We start from the raw sequence: 15,711 nt of genomic DNA, 5'->3' as shown, positions 1-15,711 counted from the left end.
AGAGAATGTGGTTTCACAGATCTCTGTATCATTGGGAAAAGACCTATCCTGGAACTCAACTGAACCTCTCTGAAAATAAAATGTTAAGATAGATAAAGGTAAATCATACACATTTGTCTGAGAAAGGCCACCATGAGTTAGTTTTCTCACTGCCATCAAGGACACACTGACGCTCACAGCAGACCAACCCAGTGCTGCTTAGGAGAGACTGTGAAGGACCTGATTTCATGGATAGGTAAGGATGGTTAGCAGTAAGTCTGCTGGGAAACAATTATAAAGTGCTGGAAAACCACATGCTCTTGCATACTTCAAACAGCACACCTGAAATACCATTTCCTCTAATATGTATCTAGAAACTCTCGGCTAGACTCTCCATGAGGCTTCACAAATTGTGAACTAATGGTGAACAAATTGGTGACATTGTGCTTTACCCCTGCATGAGCAACCACAAAAAGTCAGTTCCCAAAAGCAAAGGGTCCATAGACTCTCTGGAAAACGCAGCAGAGGTGGCTGCCGGGGCACCATGAACAAGCTGAGGGGAGCATCCCTACATGTGCCAGCGACCGGCACTCTTCACAAATGGCCCTCTGCAGTCCATCAACATGGCTAAACTAAGGCGTTTTTCACACATATATGACATTGCATAGAGAAAAAAGGTTCATAATGCATGATGTGTAAGTAAAATTGTAATCTTTAAAATTTTGCATGTATGAACTATAAATCCAGTCACTGTACTTATTGAGCACAAGTGAAATTATACTGTTTTTAATTTCCAGTGATAACTAAAGTATGAGAAGTGAATGAGGATAAAAAAAAAAACACTTACCCATAAGACCTTCTCATTGTTGACTTGTCAAAAAGTAATTCACTGTAAGGCAATTTCTTAAACTTATCTCTGCCGACAGCCACATAAAACTGACCATTCTCCAGCTCTGCCCCATTCTCAACCAGCTTTCCTTCTAAAGTATAAAGTCTGCCAAAATATGAATGTCAACAATTAGAATTTTAATAGTCATTGAAATAACTGATTAGAATTGCAAAGCAAACAAACACATTCTGTTCCTAATTTGGCTCATCATCTGTTATTACCCTAATTATTGAATTACTAATGCCTCAAAGTCGTTAGATTCAACTAAATGCCAATGTTATAATGCAGGCACAGTTGTTATCTGGCTATGCAGTGTTTCATCCCAATGAACCTGACAATCTAACGTAAGTATCCCCTGTGGCTACCATATTAAGATTTTAGAGGGAAATATTTAACTTGTACAGAATATGGTCCTTTAAATACAGTTCAGCCTCTACTGAAGTTGGAATGTTCTGTTTCTAGTTAGTGAGCACTTTAAAAAACTATTTTCTTAATTTGTCAGGTTGATAAGCCTCTTACAGTATTCTGTGGAAGAGCAGCCCTCAGCCAAAATATTATATCCAAACACACCGAATTGGGTCAGAAAACAAGAGGTGAAAGGGCAAGAGGTGAAGGAACCCATTACCAGTATTAATGATGCAGGACCGCATAGCATTTGTGTTTCTTTTTTTTTTTTTTTGGCCTTCCCTCATCTTCCCAGTATCAAGAGGTTTCACAAGAATCTCCCTTTACTGTAAAATTGCTGCTGCAAGCTACAATTCATATGTTACTTATTAAAAGAACAGTGATAATTTTCTGGACAATTTAAAGTGTGCACAGAACTTTTTTAAAGAAGGAAAAAAGAAAGCAGACTATTAGAAAACTATGCCAGATGACAATATTTTTGAAGGTTAGAAACAAGAATTAGTAACTGGAAGGATTTCAAGACACTCATTAAAAAAATTCTCAGACTTCACAGATTACATAGTAAAGGTTAGTGACATTTGCAAAGGAAAAAAACATCCATTTAACCTGTCTGCTTGTTTGCTGATTATATAAGTGGCCATATCATATAGAGCCATGAAGCACAAAAAATTAGCCACCCAAATCTCTGAAATGTGTTTGTGTTGAGTAGTATAAGGATGCTAAAGCCTCTTCCTTTATAACACTGTACTCCTATCCCTACAAGTCTAAATATCAACACTGCACACACAGAGCTCTGGTTTTCTTGCCTTGACCTAGACCAGGATTTCTGACAGTGGCACCGTTGACATTTTGGACCCAACTATTCTTTGTTAGAGGGGTGGGGAGGCTGTCCTGTGGGTTGAAGGGTCACAGCACCCTTAGCCTCTACCCACTATATAGTATAATAGTAGTAGCTGCCCCATCTCCAGATGTGACTACCAGACATGACCACAGACACTGCCAAATGTCCCCAGAGGCAAAACTGCCCCAGGTTGAGGAGCACTGGTCTAGAACCAGACATTCTTCTTCTTTCATTTTCCCTTAAAATAGGAAGGTCTGAATCAGCAGTTAACTTTTACAGGGAGAAATTAAAAGGCAGCATAGCTGTGGATCAGGAAACAGCCAAGATTTTACTGGTTTCCTCTGCAGGTAAGTAAGGGTACTGAATAAATTCCAGCCCATGATATTAGCCTTTCTTTAGATGAGTCTTGTTGACAGGCTTTCTTCCTTTGCTACAAAACATAACAAAACATAAAAAGGGAGTCCAACCAATTTACATGGGATGCTTTTGATGTATAAATATACTGATGAGTGGGGATGATCCCACCATAAGGCTTTTTCATGGCTTATTAAAGGAAAATGGGCATCTCCCAAGTGAACAGCAACCAAATCTCACTCTGGAATTAAGTTTCTCCAGGTGTTCCAGTGTTCAGGGGAGAAATAACTGTATGTCCTTGTCCTGATCCTGATTTTAGAGGAAAAGCTTTCAGTTTTTCACCCTTATGATGTTAGCTGAGGGTTTGTCATATGTGGCCTTTATTTATTATGTTGAGGTGTTTTCCTTCTCTACCCATTTTATTAAGTGTTTTAATCATAAATGGATGTTATATCTTGTCAAATGCTTTTTCTTCATTTATTGATATAATCATATGATTTTTATCCTTTATTTTGGTTCTGTGGTGTATCACATGGATCAAGGTTAAACCATCCTTGTGCCCCTGGGATGAAGCCTGCTTGAGCGTGATGTATAATGTTTTTAATGTATCATTTTATTCGATTTGCTAGTATTTTGTTTAGGATTTTTGCATTTGTTTTATCAGAGATATTGATCTGTAGTTTTCTCTTTTTGTGTTACCTTTACCAGGTTTTGGTATCAGGGTAATGTTGGCCTCATAAAATGAGTTAGAGGGGCCAGCCAAGTGGCTTAGTTGGTTAAGAGCTCACTCAAGAGTGTGAGCTCTGTGCTACAGCAGTTCGATGCCCAGCCTGAGCTGAGCTGCCGCTGAGCTGCCAACAGGTGGCAGGATGGCTCAGCTTAAAAATAATAATAATAAAAAAATAAAATAAAATGAGTTAGAAAGTATTGCCTCTTCTTTAATTTTTTGGAAGTTTGAAAAGGACAGGTATTAAATCACCTTTGAACGTTCGGTAGAATTCACTAGTGAAGCCATTTGGTCATGGACTTTTGCTTTTGGGGAAGTTTTTGTGATTGTTTCAATTTCCTTACTGTTGATCTGTTGACGGTCTATTCAGATTTTCCAGTTCTTTGTGATTCAGTCTAGGAAGGTTATATATTTCTAAGAACTTGTCCACATCTTCTAGGTTATGGAATGTGGTGGCATATAGTCTTTCATAGTATTCTTGTATGATCCTTTGTATTTCTGTGCTATCTATCGTAACTTCGCTTTCATTTCTGATTTTGTTCATTTGTGTCCTTTCTCTTTTTCCTTTAGTGATTCTAGCCAGGGGCTTGTCAATTTTACTAATCTTTTAAAAAAAACAGCTTTTGGTTGCATTAATTCTTTCTATTGTCTTTTTGTTCTCTATTTCATTTAATTCTGCCGTAATTTTTATTATTTCCATGTCTATAGTGATATAACCTACCCTGTTATTACCCCTTTTGCTGCATCCCAAAAGTTCTGATATGTTGTATTTTCATTCTCATTTGTTTGTATATATCTCTGATCTCTCCTTTTATTTCTTCTTTGACCCAGTCGTTCTTTAGTATCATGTTGTTTAATCTCCACATATTTGTGGTTTTTCCCACTTCCTTTTTGCAGTAGATCTCCAATTTCAAAGCAATGTGCTTGGAGAATATGCTTGGTATGATTTTTTTTTTAAGATTTTTATTGGGTAATTGGGGGGATGGGAACAGCGCTGGGGAATTGGGGGAAGGGGAACAGACAAGTTGCTGTCGTTTTGTTCTTCAATCTAGTTGTGGAGGACGCTGCTTCACTGGCCCAAGTTGGCACCATCATTGCCTCTTCCCGGGCGAGGCAGATCAGTCGCCGGCTTCTGGACGGCCGCTCACTGCGGCTGCTGGCCGCTCACGCTGGCTGCTGGCTACACACGGTAGCCCATGGCAACCCACTGCAGCAGGGGCTGCAGCCTATGCCGTCGCCAGCAACTCATGGCAGCCCAGCTCCAGGTTGAGCTGTTGTTCAGCATCTTAGCTGTAGAGGGCAGTGTCACTGGCCCTCATATGTGGGATCTGAACCGGGGCCCTCTGGCATCCCAAGCGAGTTCTTAACCATCGCGCCACTCGGCCGGCCCTGCTTGGTATGATTTTAATCTTCTTAAATTTGCTGAGGCTAGTTTTGTGTCCCACCATATGGTCTATCCTTGAGAATGTTCCATGTGCATTAAGGAATGTATAATCTGGTGCTCTGGGATGAAAGACTCTGTAAATGTCAATTATGTCCATTTGATCGAATGTGTCATTTAAGGCTAATATTTCCTTATTGATTTTCTGTTTGGATGATCTACCATAGATGTCAATGGGGGTATTTAGGTCCCCTGTTATAATTGTGATTTTTGTCAGTTTCTTCCTTTAGTTCAGTTAGTAGTTGCTTTATACATTTTGGTGCTCCCTGATTGGGAGCTTATGAGGTATGATCAGACAATATGGTGAGGGCCGGCCAAGTGGCTCAGCTGGTTAAGAGCTCGCTTGGGAGCGCCAGCTCTGAGCAACAGGGCTGCGGTTCAGATCCCACATTGAGGGCCAGTGATGCTCGCCCTCTACAGTTAAAATGATGAACAACAACTCGACCTGGAGCTCGGCTGCTGTGAGTCGCCAGCGACAGCGTAGGTTGCAGCGTAGGTTTAATTCCCCAATAAAATCTTTAAAAAAAAAATACGGTGAATGTTTAAATTAAAAAAAAAAACATATTACAGTAAAAGACACATTGCCATTAATCCCCCTCAAAATACTCCCTCTTGCTTCAAACACACTTATCCCATCCATCTTGCCACTTTCTGAAGGAGTTCTGGAAGTCCTCTTTCATGAGTGTCTTTAGTTATGCTGTCATGGCTGCCTCGATGTCCTGAATCATCCTGACTTTGGGGAAGAGCCAGAAGACACATGGTGCCAGATCCAGATAATGAGGTGGATGAGGACACACCGTAATGTTCTTAATTGACAGAAATTCCTGTATACCAGAAGCGATGTGTGACCCAGAGCATTGTCATGATGGAGGATGATATATGACACACTTTAAAACACACCTTCTCTTAACCATAGCTCACACCCAACTGTGCACCAAACAAGTTGAAACTTGTCACACACTGTTACTAAGGTTCGACACGACACGCTGCTTCCTGTATTGAAGATCCTTGCCTTTCTGTTGGATGGCACTCAACAGCAGCACTCATTGTATTTTGTGATCCCAAAGGCTCTGTGTCACACTTTGCTTCTGGTACAGCAATTTCTGTCAAATAAAAACATTATGATGTGTCCTCATCCACCTTATTCACTGGATCTGGCACTGTGCAACTTCTGGCTCTTCCCCAAAGTCAAACTGACCATGAAAGGTAAACGTTTTGAATCGATTCAGGAGCCATGACAGCACAACGAAAAACACTCATGAAAGAGGGCTTCCAGAACTCCTTCAGAAAGTGGCAAGAAGGATGGGATAAATGTGTTCAAAGAAAGGGGGAGTATTTTGAGGGGGGTTAATGGCAATGTGTCTTTTACTGTAATACATTTTTTTATTTAAACATTCACTGTAGTTTTTTATCATACCTCATATATATCAAGTGTTATGTTTTCTTGTTGTATTGTCCCTTGATCATTACGAAATGTCCATCTTTGTCCCTTATTACCTTGTTTATACTGAAGTCTGTTTAGTCAGATATAAGTATAGCTACACCCATTTTTCTCTGAATACCACTTGCTTGGAGTATTGTTTTCACTTTCACTTTGAGTCTATATTTGTCCTTGCTGCTGATGTGTCTCTTGAAGGCAGCATATGGCTTGGTTTTGTTTTTTGATCCAATCTGCTACTCTGTGCCTTTATCAGTGAGTTTAGCCCATTTATATTTAGGGTGATTATTGATACACGAGGATTTCCTATAGTCATTTTGTCTTTTGTTTTCTAGGAGCTCTATGTCTTCAATGTTTCTCTGCCCTTGTGTTTCTGTCTGTTATTTTAATTTGGTGGTATTCTATGATGTTTTTGCTCTGTTTTCTCTTTTTTTATATTATGTGTCTCAGTTCTGGATTTTTTTGTGTGTGAACACCATCAAGTTTACATAAAAGAAGGTTTCATATATACAGTGCTACTTTTTCTTCAGCATGCATCTTATCTCCATTCCCCTTTGCAAATTCAGACTTTTACCTCCTCCCCTTTTATGTTTCTGTTGTCACAAATTATCCTCATTTATGCTGTGAGTTCATTTCCGAGTTGCAATAGCTATTATCTTCTTCTCTTTCTCTTTTTTATATTTTTACCTGCTTTCACCTTTACGTTATATTTAAGGATGCAGTGCCCTATTCTGAATAAGGGCTGCAATTCCCGGCTTCTGTATCCATTAGTCATCTTACTGATAGCTTCATATCCTTTTGTCTTTTTGTTTCAGGTAGAATAAACTCCTTCAGTATTCCCTGTAATGTATGCCTTATGATTTCACACACTTTTGGTAAGAGTACAAGTTAGTACAAACTCTTTGGAAGACAGCTAGCATGATCTATGAAGATTTAAAATGCATTTACCACTAGACACAACAATTCCTCTCTTTTAGACCTTAGTCTCCTGATAAACTCTACTTATATACAAAGACATGTACACATAATAGCAAAAAATTGGAAATGACCTAAATTTCCATCAAGAAGAGACTGTTAAATTAGGCACCCCCATAAAATGGAATATCCTGAGGTTATTAAAAATAAATAGAGCTATTTGTGCTAATAAGAAAAATCTCCAAGATTTATTGTTACAGGAAAAAAGGCAATATTTATATATTTATTTGTGTGCATATATGTGTTCCCACTTATGTTTTTAAGAAATAAAAGATGCATGCGTTTCCATATGCACAGGCTATTTCTGGAATAATGCAGAGGAACACTGGAGAGAGGGACTGTGGAGTCTGAGGTGGGAGAATCGTTTTTATTTCTCTCTTTTGTCCTGTTTGAAAAATTTTTTTGCCACATGTAAAGAATTACTTTCCATTATATTTATATGTTTATATAGTAAATATATATTTATATATACCTAATCAAATTTAAAATTCAAATGGCTGTGAAACTATATATATCAACGTATGTGAATATACATATATTAATCTGTATACACATTTAACTGAAAGACATAATATGTAAACATTTGAGAATTTATTTTATCATATATATATATATATATATATATATATATATATATACACATATGTATTATTTGTAGCCCTCCCACCTATAAGAAAATAAAGTTACCCCTCCATCAAGGGGTAAATTCATAGGCTTCCCAATTTAAAAGCCAAGATTTTAATCTTAACTTCAATTTCAGAACTTGACAAAAATGCTTTTGCTTTATCAAATTTAGACAAATTTAAACCCACTAACAGTTACTGATATCTGATGTTTTTATGCTAGGCAAACAATTTGGGCCATCAAATAATCATAAATGTCTCCTGAAAAAAAAGGACAGTTAATTAAGAACCAAGAAGCTGGCTCACTCAAAAAAAGGTCCTTCTCAACTAAAAGAATGTTACCTATTTGCTCTAAACCGTAGAATAAAAATACCGGTAGTTAAAATTTGTTGATGTGCTACTATGTGCCAAAACTGTTTTAAACGCTTTATGTGGATTATCTTTATTCCTTAAAATAATCCTATAAGGTAAGTATTATTATGTACCCATTTTACCGATAAAGAAACTGAGGCATAGAGGGCCTAAAAGGTGAGCCAAAATTCAAATCTAGGGACCAGGACTTTGCAAATCTGAAACCCATCCACTTACAAGATTACTGTGACATACCTGTGGACAGCCCCACTCCTCAGGGTGATTTTTTCTGTGACCATTTGTAACACGTGATCCCACTGATTCAAGGCTTTTCTAGGGATGAGGAGGCGAGCAGCCGGGCTTATGAGGTCTCCATTTGCAATCAAGCTGGACAAAAAGCAAAGTCAGTGAGCCACACCATTTGAAACAGTAATGCCTTTAAAACTACAGAGCAAACCCCAAACCAAAAGGAAACCACCAGCCAATTTCAAACTGAACTGTAAAGGGCTCCAACTTACAAGATAGTGCAGGGCTCCTGAAGTGGTTTTCTAAATCGAGCTGACACATTGATCCTGCTGTGAATTACTGGTTTTACCTTTAAAAGCAAAGAAACCAAATCACTGAGCTTATGTTATTTTTTATATATATATTAAGGAAAACCTATAGGTTTCTAGGGAACTGGCTGAGACCTAGTGTGCCTGTGTTAAAATCTTGCTTTTTTTCCCACTTATATAAACACTCTGGGCTCGCCCTCTGTCAATATTATGTGGCCTTAACAAAGTTCTCAAGAAAAATTTCCCTTAAGCCCTGTGAATACTGCTCGTGATCTATGCCAACACAGACGCTGTTGGACTGTTATGAGAGTTCCAAAGCAACTTTTTAAAATAATGCTTTCTGTTAAACAAAAATAATCTTATGAAATCTTCAACTCTGAAGTTCCGCCTCCAGCCACACATCCTATGTCTTGTCATCTCTCTTCGCCCACCTTCATTTCACCTACTCTCTCAATCTAGGCCCCTACTGGGTGCTTGAACCCATCCTAGTATCTTAAGACTGACTCAGTCCCTTTTTTCGACTTCACTTGCTCTGCCATCCATCTGTCACCCTCCCACCAGCGCCCTCGATTCCCAAACTCCTTGCTTCTGGGCGGGTCTGGTCAGCTCTCTCTCTCCTTTGCTTCCGGGGACCAGGTGGTTGTTAGCAAGAACCACATGGCTCCACAATGACCTGCCTGTGACAGAGCTTTGGCATCGGCCAGACCTCTTCTCCACCCAAGTCAATTATTTCTTATATTTCCTACAGTGCCAGTCCAAATCCCTACTTCTTATCTTAAACCCTAAAATCCCACTCCAGGGAAACACTCACTCTCAGCATATCCCTACCCTCCAAACTTCAGGAAACAGAGGCCAACAGGCATGAAGGCTTTCAGCCTCCTTCTCCGCCACAACCCACCTCATCTACAGCTTCACCACTTCACTTCTTCTGCCTGTCTTACAAGGAGGATCTTCACCCCTTTACCAAGCTAACCCCCCATCCGGATTTTGTCCCCTGCTGCCTCTACCTGCTCCGTTAATCACGGAGGACCCTCCACCCCCATCTGGTGCCTTCAATTTCTCCCTTGACCCTTTGGCCCTCTCAAGCATTATCCTGTCCCTGTCACTCCTCCTCACCCTTCATATTCCTACTTTCTTCGGCCTCACCCTCTCTTCCATCTTCTGCTACCTGATTTCCGCCTCTGCCACTGAAAGATAGCACCCGCCTCTCAAGCATGGCCTGCAAGAATCCCCCTGACCAGTCACTGCTTACTCAGTTCCCTCACCTCCGACCCACGCTCCTTCCATGCAGACCTATAGCCGTGCACTTTATAGTCTACCTAGCCTGCTCCCCCACCATTCCCAAAACACAGTCGCCTCTGTGATCTGGCCCCTCTGCATACAATGCCCTCCGCATTTCTCCACCTGCTGAAACTCCATTTGTTAGGCCCAGCTCAGTTATCACCAGTCTTTCTCTATTCATTCTTCCTTAGCTTTCTGTCTCAAACTGCAGCTACTGCTATAGCACTGATGACAGTGTTTTTGGTTTTAGAGATTTTTTTCCCCCTGATTTGAAAAGAAAATGTATAAGCAAAGGAAACTGATTAATAAAAATAGCTAACATGTATAGGACTGTATTTAATGGAGAACACTATACTAAGTTAATTTACATGCATTATACATCATTTAATCATTAAAGGATGCCCTGAAGAAAGTATTATTACTACAGCCCCATTTTACATATGAAGAAATTAGAGCTTAATTAATTTGCCTCAAATCACACATAATAAGGGGCAGAGTTGTTAGTGAACCCATATCTGTGAACCTCTAACTATTTGTTATGCGTTTTACTAGTTATTTTAGAGATCGGGTATTAACACTAAATACTTTATGGAGCTTTTTCCTCTGTAAATTCTGCCATCTTCTAGAGGAACAAAGAGCATACATTTTTCGGTGACTCTCCAGTGACTAAAAAAAAAAAAATCCCTGCAATGCCTGCCAGCTGCACAATAAATGTTTGATAAAATTTAATTTAAAATACTCTAATTTACAACACATGGATCAAACGAACAAAATAGAGAGCCTAGAAATAAACCCACTCATGGATGGTCCATTAATTTATGACCAAGGAGCCAAGAACATACAATGCGGAAAAGAGAGACTTTTCAATAAATTATGTTGGGAAAACTGAATAGCCACATGCAAAAGAATCAAACTGGACCCCTACCTTACATCATACACAAAAATCAACTCAAAATAGATTAAATCATAAAACTCCTCGAAGAAAACATAGGGAGTAAGCTCCTTGCCCAGTGCTAACAAGTGCTGGCGAGGATGTGGAGAAAAGTGAACTGTGTGCACTGCTGGTGGGATTGCAAATTGGTGCAGCCACTATGGAAAACAGTATGGAGGTTCCTCAAAAAAGTATAAATAGAACTACCTATGACCCAGCAATCCCACTTCTGGGTATTCATCTAAAGGAAATGAAAACTAGGATCTCAAAGAGATATTTGCACTCCCATGTTCATTGGAGCATTATTTACCATAACCAAACACAGAAACCACCAAAGCGTCCACTGAGGAATAAATGGATAAAGAAATGTGGTATGTATGTACACACACACACACACACACACATACACACACACACACATACACACATATACACACATACACACACACACACAGTGGAATATTATTCAGTCATGAGGAAAAAAAAATCCTGCCAATTTTAACAACCTGGGTGGACCTTGAGGGTATTATCCTAAGCAAAATAAGCCAGACCAATAAACAAACAAATAAACAAACACACACACACACAAACAAACAAACTACATGCTATCACTTATATGTAGAATCTTTAAAAAAAAAGATTCTGGCTCAGTTGGTTAAGGGCTTGCTCAAGAGGTTGAGCTCTGAACAACAGCGGTTCGATTCTGGCCTGAGATGAGCTGCCGCTGAACTGCCAACAGATGGCAGGATGGCTCAGCTTAAAAAAATTTTTTTTAAATAAAAATAAAAAAATAATAATAATGATGATTAATAATAATAATAATAATAATAATAAATCAAACTCATAGAAACAGGGATTGGAAAAGTTGTTGCCAGGGATTGGGGTGGGGAAAATGGGGAAAGGTTGGTAAAGGGGTACAGACATTCAGCTATAAGATGGATAAGGTCTGAGGATCTAATGCACAACGGAGGAACAAAAGACACTCTAATTTCAAGCAAAACATTCTTTAATTCACTCACCATAATTTGACATTTTGAACCCAGAAATTCTTGGCCCTAAACTAACATTTACAGTGATACTGACTTTCTTAAAAAATGTTTAACAGGTAATGCATGCAACTAAATAAAATTCAAGTGGTAAAATGGGGCCTACTGTGAAAAGGAAGTATCCTTCCCATTCCTGTTCCCCAACCAAAAAGTGGTGACCAGAGTTAGCAATATTCCTTCAAAGATAGCCTATACATACATATGAGCATTATCTGATGTACTTACAATTTTTATACACAAGTGATACCCTGCTATACCGCTTCTTCTGTATCTTGCTTTCTTCATTTAACAATTTATTATGGAGACTATTCCATATTGGTACTTAAAGTAAGGGATGCTTCATTCTTTATAACAGCTGTGTATATTCCACTCTAAGAACATGCCATAGTTTATTTAACCAGTCCCTTAATGATGGTTTCCAAACTTTCCCAAACTTTGATTGTTTCCAAACTTCTGCTGTTGTAAATAATGCCATGATGGGTTTCCTTATAAACACTTATTTGTGTAAGCATGTAAGTATATCTGTAGAATAGATTATTAAACCTGAAAATCTGCTGAAATAAAGGATAACCATTTTTTTTAGTTTAATGGAATTTATGGCAAACGTACTCCTGATGGATCTCGAGTCTCTTGATTTATTTAGTTTATACTACAGCACAAGAAAACAGACTGATCTACAAGGAGTGTGGTTTCCAATGCTTTTAAACGACTACGAATCCCTCTCCCATCAGATTCCTTATTCATAAGGCTCAGCACGTTTGACTGCAAATGAGTCTCTCTTTTTTTTAAGATTTTATTGGGGAATTGGGGAAGGGGAACAGCCAAGTTGTTGTCCTTCAGTCTTAGCTGTGGAGGGCACGGCTAGCTCAGCTCCAAGTCCAGTTGCCATCCGGCTGCCCATCGGCAGCTTGCGGCCACTTTGCTCAAGGTGCTGTGTTCAATCTTAGTTGCAGGTGGGCGTAGCCCACCATCCCATGTGGGAGTCCAACCGGCAACTTTGTTGTTAGGAGCATGTGCTCTCACCAGCTGAGCCATCCTGCCACCTGTTGGCAGCTCAGCAACAGCTCAGCTCAGACGCAGCTCACTGGCTCATGTGGGAATTGAACAAGTGACCCTGTTGCTCAGAGCTCGCACTCTTAACCAACTGAGCCACTCGGCTGGCCCTGAAAATGAGTCTTCACCTGTGTGAAGAACAGGCCTTTCTGACTCTGGGCCTGTGCTAACAGTGTCTTCCTCTAGAAATCATCCCCACCTTTCAAATATGACTACACTGCCTCTCTGACCACTCAAAGCTACTGCCACATCCCTCGTTCTCTGCCACCCAGTCTTGCCTAATTATTTTTTCCATAACATTTAACCATCATCTGACATATTGTACATATTATTTATTTGGTTTTTATTTTCTTGTGCCTATTATTTTTTAGTTACTCTCAAAAGAGAAATACGAGATTACAGAGCAGCAGAAAATTGATCAGAAAGCCGTGGACTCGCAAATTCTGCCAAAAATCAAAGCTGTTCCTCAGCTCCAGGGCTACCTCCGCTCTGTGTTTGCCCTCACAAATGGGATTTATCCTCACAAACTGGTGTTTTAAATTTATTACGAAGCACCTAATTAAATGGTTGGTCTATTAAAAAAAAAAAGTAACTAGTAATGTACTGAGCACAAACTTCATACTCAGTTTTTATTTTTTCAAATGTTTTGCCTGCCAACCTTGATCGCTTTAATACCTTGCTGGATTGTTGAATTAAAGATGAAGATGAATAAGCTATATAAACAAATAACTTTAAAACTCTTCTTGAGTTGGTCAAAATACGCTACTTCTCTTTAGAGCACACATGCTTATAATATACATAAATGCATAAGTACACAATTTTAAAAATAATTTATAATTTTATTCTAAGTCTAAGTTATTGCTTGGATTAAATCAAACGACCTATCCTGAATAGTTGTTTTCCTGATTCAGCATAACATAAATATTTCCCAAATGTTAACGATTAACCAATTGAATTGAAGATTAATCTTAAATATATATTTGGAACTTTCTGGAAAAAAACATTATTTTTCCTGTAAAACGCATTTTTCTATTTGTCATTTTAAACAACTTAAGTCATAAAAAAATTAAGTTAAATCAACTGCATATAAGGGAAGTTTTTCCTGAGTCCTTAACAGGGGTAAAGTATTGGTCACTTGGTGTTGATCTGGAGACATTATGGCTTTAGATTATCATGAGAAATATAATAATAAACTAAAATATGTTTCTTAAATTTGCAAATTTTCTGAGTAGCCATACACTTTCCCTTGCCATTTGAAAATAAATCGTATTTGAAATATGAGACTAATGTTAAGGGTCAACACACCTAGTTATGGAGGGATAGAGACATAGAGATGGGCTATGAAGTGCTCCCACTCAGACCCCTGTATACCAGGAATGGCTCTTGGTGAGCAGGCTGACCAGCGTTAGTTGTGTAACCTGTGAGTACGGATCCAAATCAAGTGCAAATAAATCAATGCAAAACTCAAGCTTTGGGCCCAGCAGAGCTAATATAATATTCCTGCTTGGCTTTGTCAGTTGGGAAAGGAACCAGGACCAAGCAAGGGCAGGACATGCTTACAGCTGACGTCTGCCTTGATTCCCTGTACTGGGCCAATGCTGTCTTAGAAATTCGAGTTTATGTGGATATGCAGAGGTGGGTTAGCCTGGCCAAACCACAGAGAGGAGTCACTCTCTGAGTAGAAATGGATGGATGGATGGATGGATGGATGGATGGATGGATGGATGGATGGATGGACGGACGACAGGCAGGCTAAATATTTGGCTAACATTTTTCTTGGAAATACTTCCAAAGTCAAAGGTGGCAAAAGTGACTTAATTATGTTCACTCTGCTAGAGAGGGGTAAGGCAGCACTCTAGTGCTGGTCTTCAGTCACAAATCACATACACTTTCAAATATATTACTGTCTCTGTGTCATCTTATTTAGACTGTGTTTATATCATGAATTATGTCACTAAATTCAAAAAAATAATAATGCTTCATGTAAACCCAGTAAGTCTAAGTATGTAATTTAACTAAGTTTACAAATTTCACATGACACATAGTAGGACAATATCCCAGAAGCTGGGTCAAACTGAACTTAAAACCTGTGACTCAAAGATATGAATCTATTTGTTATAAAAAAAAAAATAAACTCAATGAAACTAAAATTGTTGCTTTGAAAATATACATATTTGGAATAATACGATCAAGGTCTACAATCTGAGTAACTGAGTAAAGGTCTGGAATTCTAAATTCCAGGACTAATTGCCATACCTTGTTTTCTTGATCTGTAAAAATAGGGATAATCCTGCTAAACTAGCCCAAAGGGATGTTCCATGTACTAATTAATGAAGAAAATACCACCCCCTGGGGGTTGTTAGGCTGCATGCTTTGGAGAAGCCTTCTGCCTCAAATCTCTGCACTCACTACCTCTTGAAACCCTAGGCCAAGAAAACCAAACTCAGTCTAATGACAGCATCTAAAGAAACAATGCTGTTAAACGTTTACCATCACAAACGCTAATGACCACTGACCTCTTATAAAAACTCATTACACAAGTTAAATATTCAATTTTAAATCATATACAAAATCTTTAAAAAATACATCAGGTTTTTGTGACTGACCATAAGAATGACTTAATCATTAAGGGAAAAAAAATGTACTAAAGTGATTTATTTGCAAAATATATAGGACAACCTACACAGAGAGGCTTCGATTCTATTTTTCTTATTGTATGGATTTCAGAAAAAGTGAGTTCTCAAAATGGTAATCTTTGAGGAAACGTTGTTACTACTTTGAAAAGACAGCACACAGCATCAAAGAGGACAACGAAGTACTCTA

The 15,711-nt window shown here is 38.7% G+C and overlaps 1 protein-coding gene across 1 annotated transcript in view; it reads right to left on the bottom strand.

Annotated features, from left to right (window-relative positions):
* The window catches only part of DCDC2 (doublecortin domain containing 2), a 123,153-nt gene that overhangs the window by 54,064 nt on the left and 53,378 nt on the right, over nt 1-15,711 (bottom strand). The window contains exons 4-6 of the mRNA XM_019640486.1: nt 8,542-8,618; nt 8,279-8,410; nt 827-973 (exon numbers count right to left, since the gene is read on the bottom strand). Coding sequence (XP_019496031.1) covers nt 827-973; nt 8,279-8,410; nt 8,542-8,618 — 356 coding nt within the window. The remainder of the gene's footprint in view (nt 1-826; nt 974-8,278; nt 8,411-8,541; nt 8,619-15,711) is intronic.

This window comes from Hipposideros armiger, unplaced genomic scaffold (genome assembly GCF_001890085.2).
Source record: "Hipposideros armiger isolate ML-2016 unplaced genomic scaffold, ASM189008v1 scaffold_50, whole genome shotgun sequence".
Classification (NCBI taxonomy): Eukaryota; Metazoa; Chordata; class Mammalia; order Chiroptera; family Hipposideridae; genus Hipposideros; species Hipposideros armiger.
Note: the sequence above shows the minus strand (reverse complement) of the source record. Positions and strands in the feature narration are given on the sequence as shown.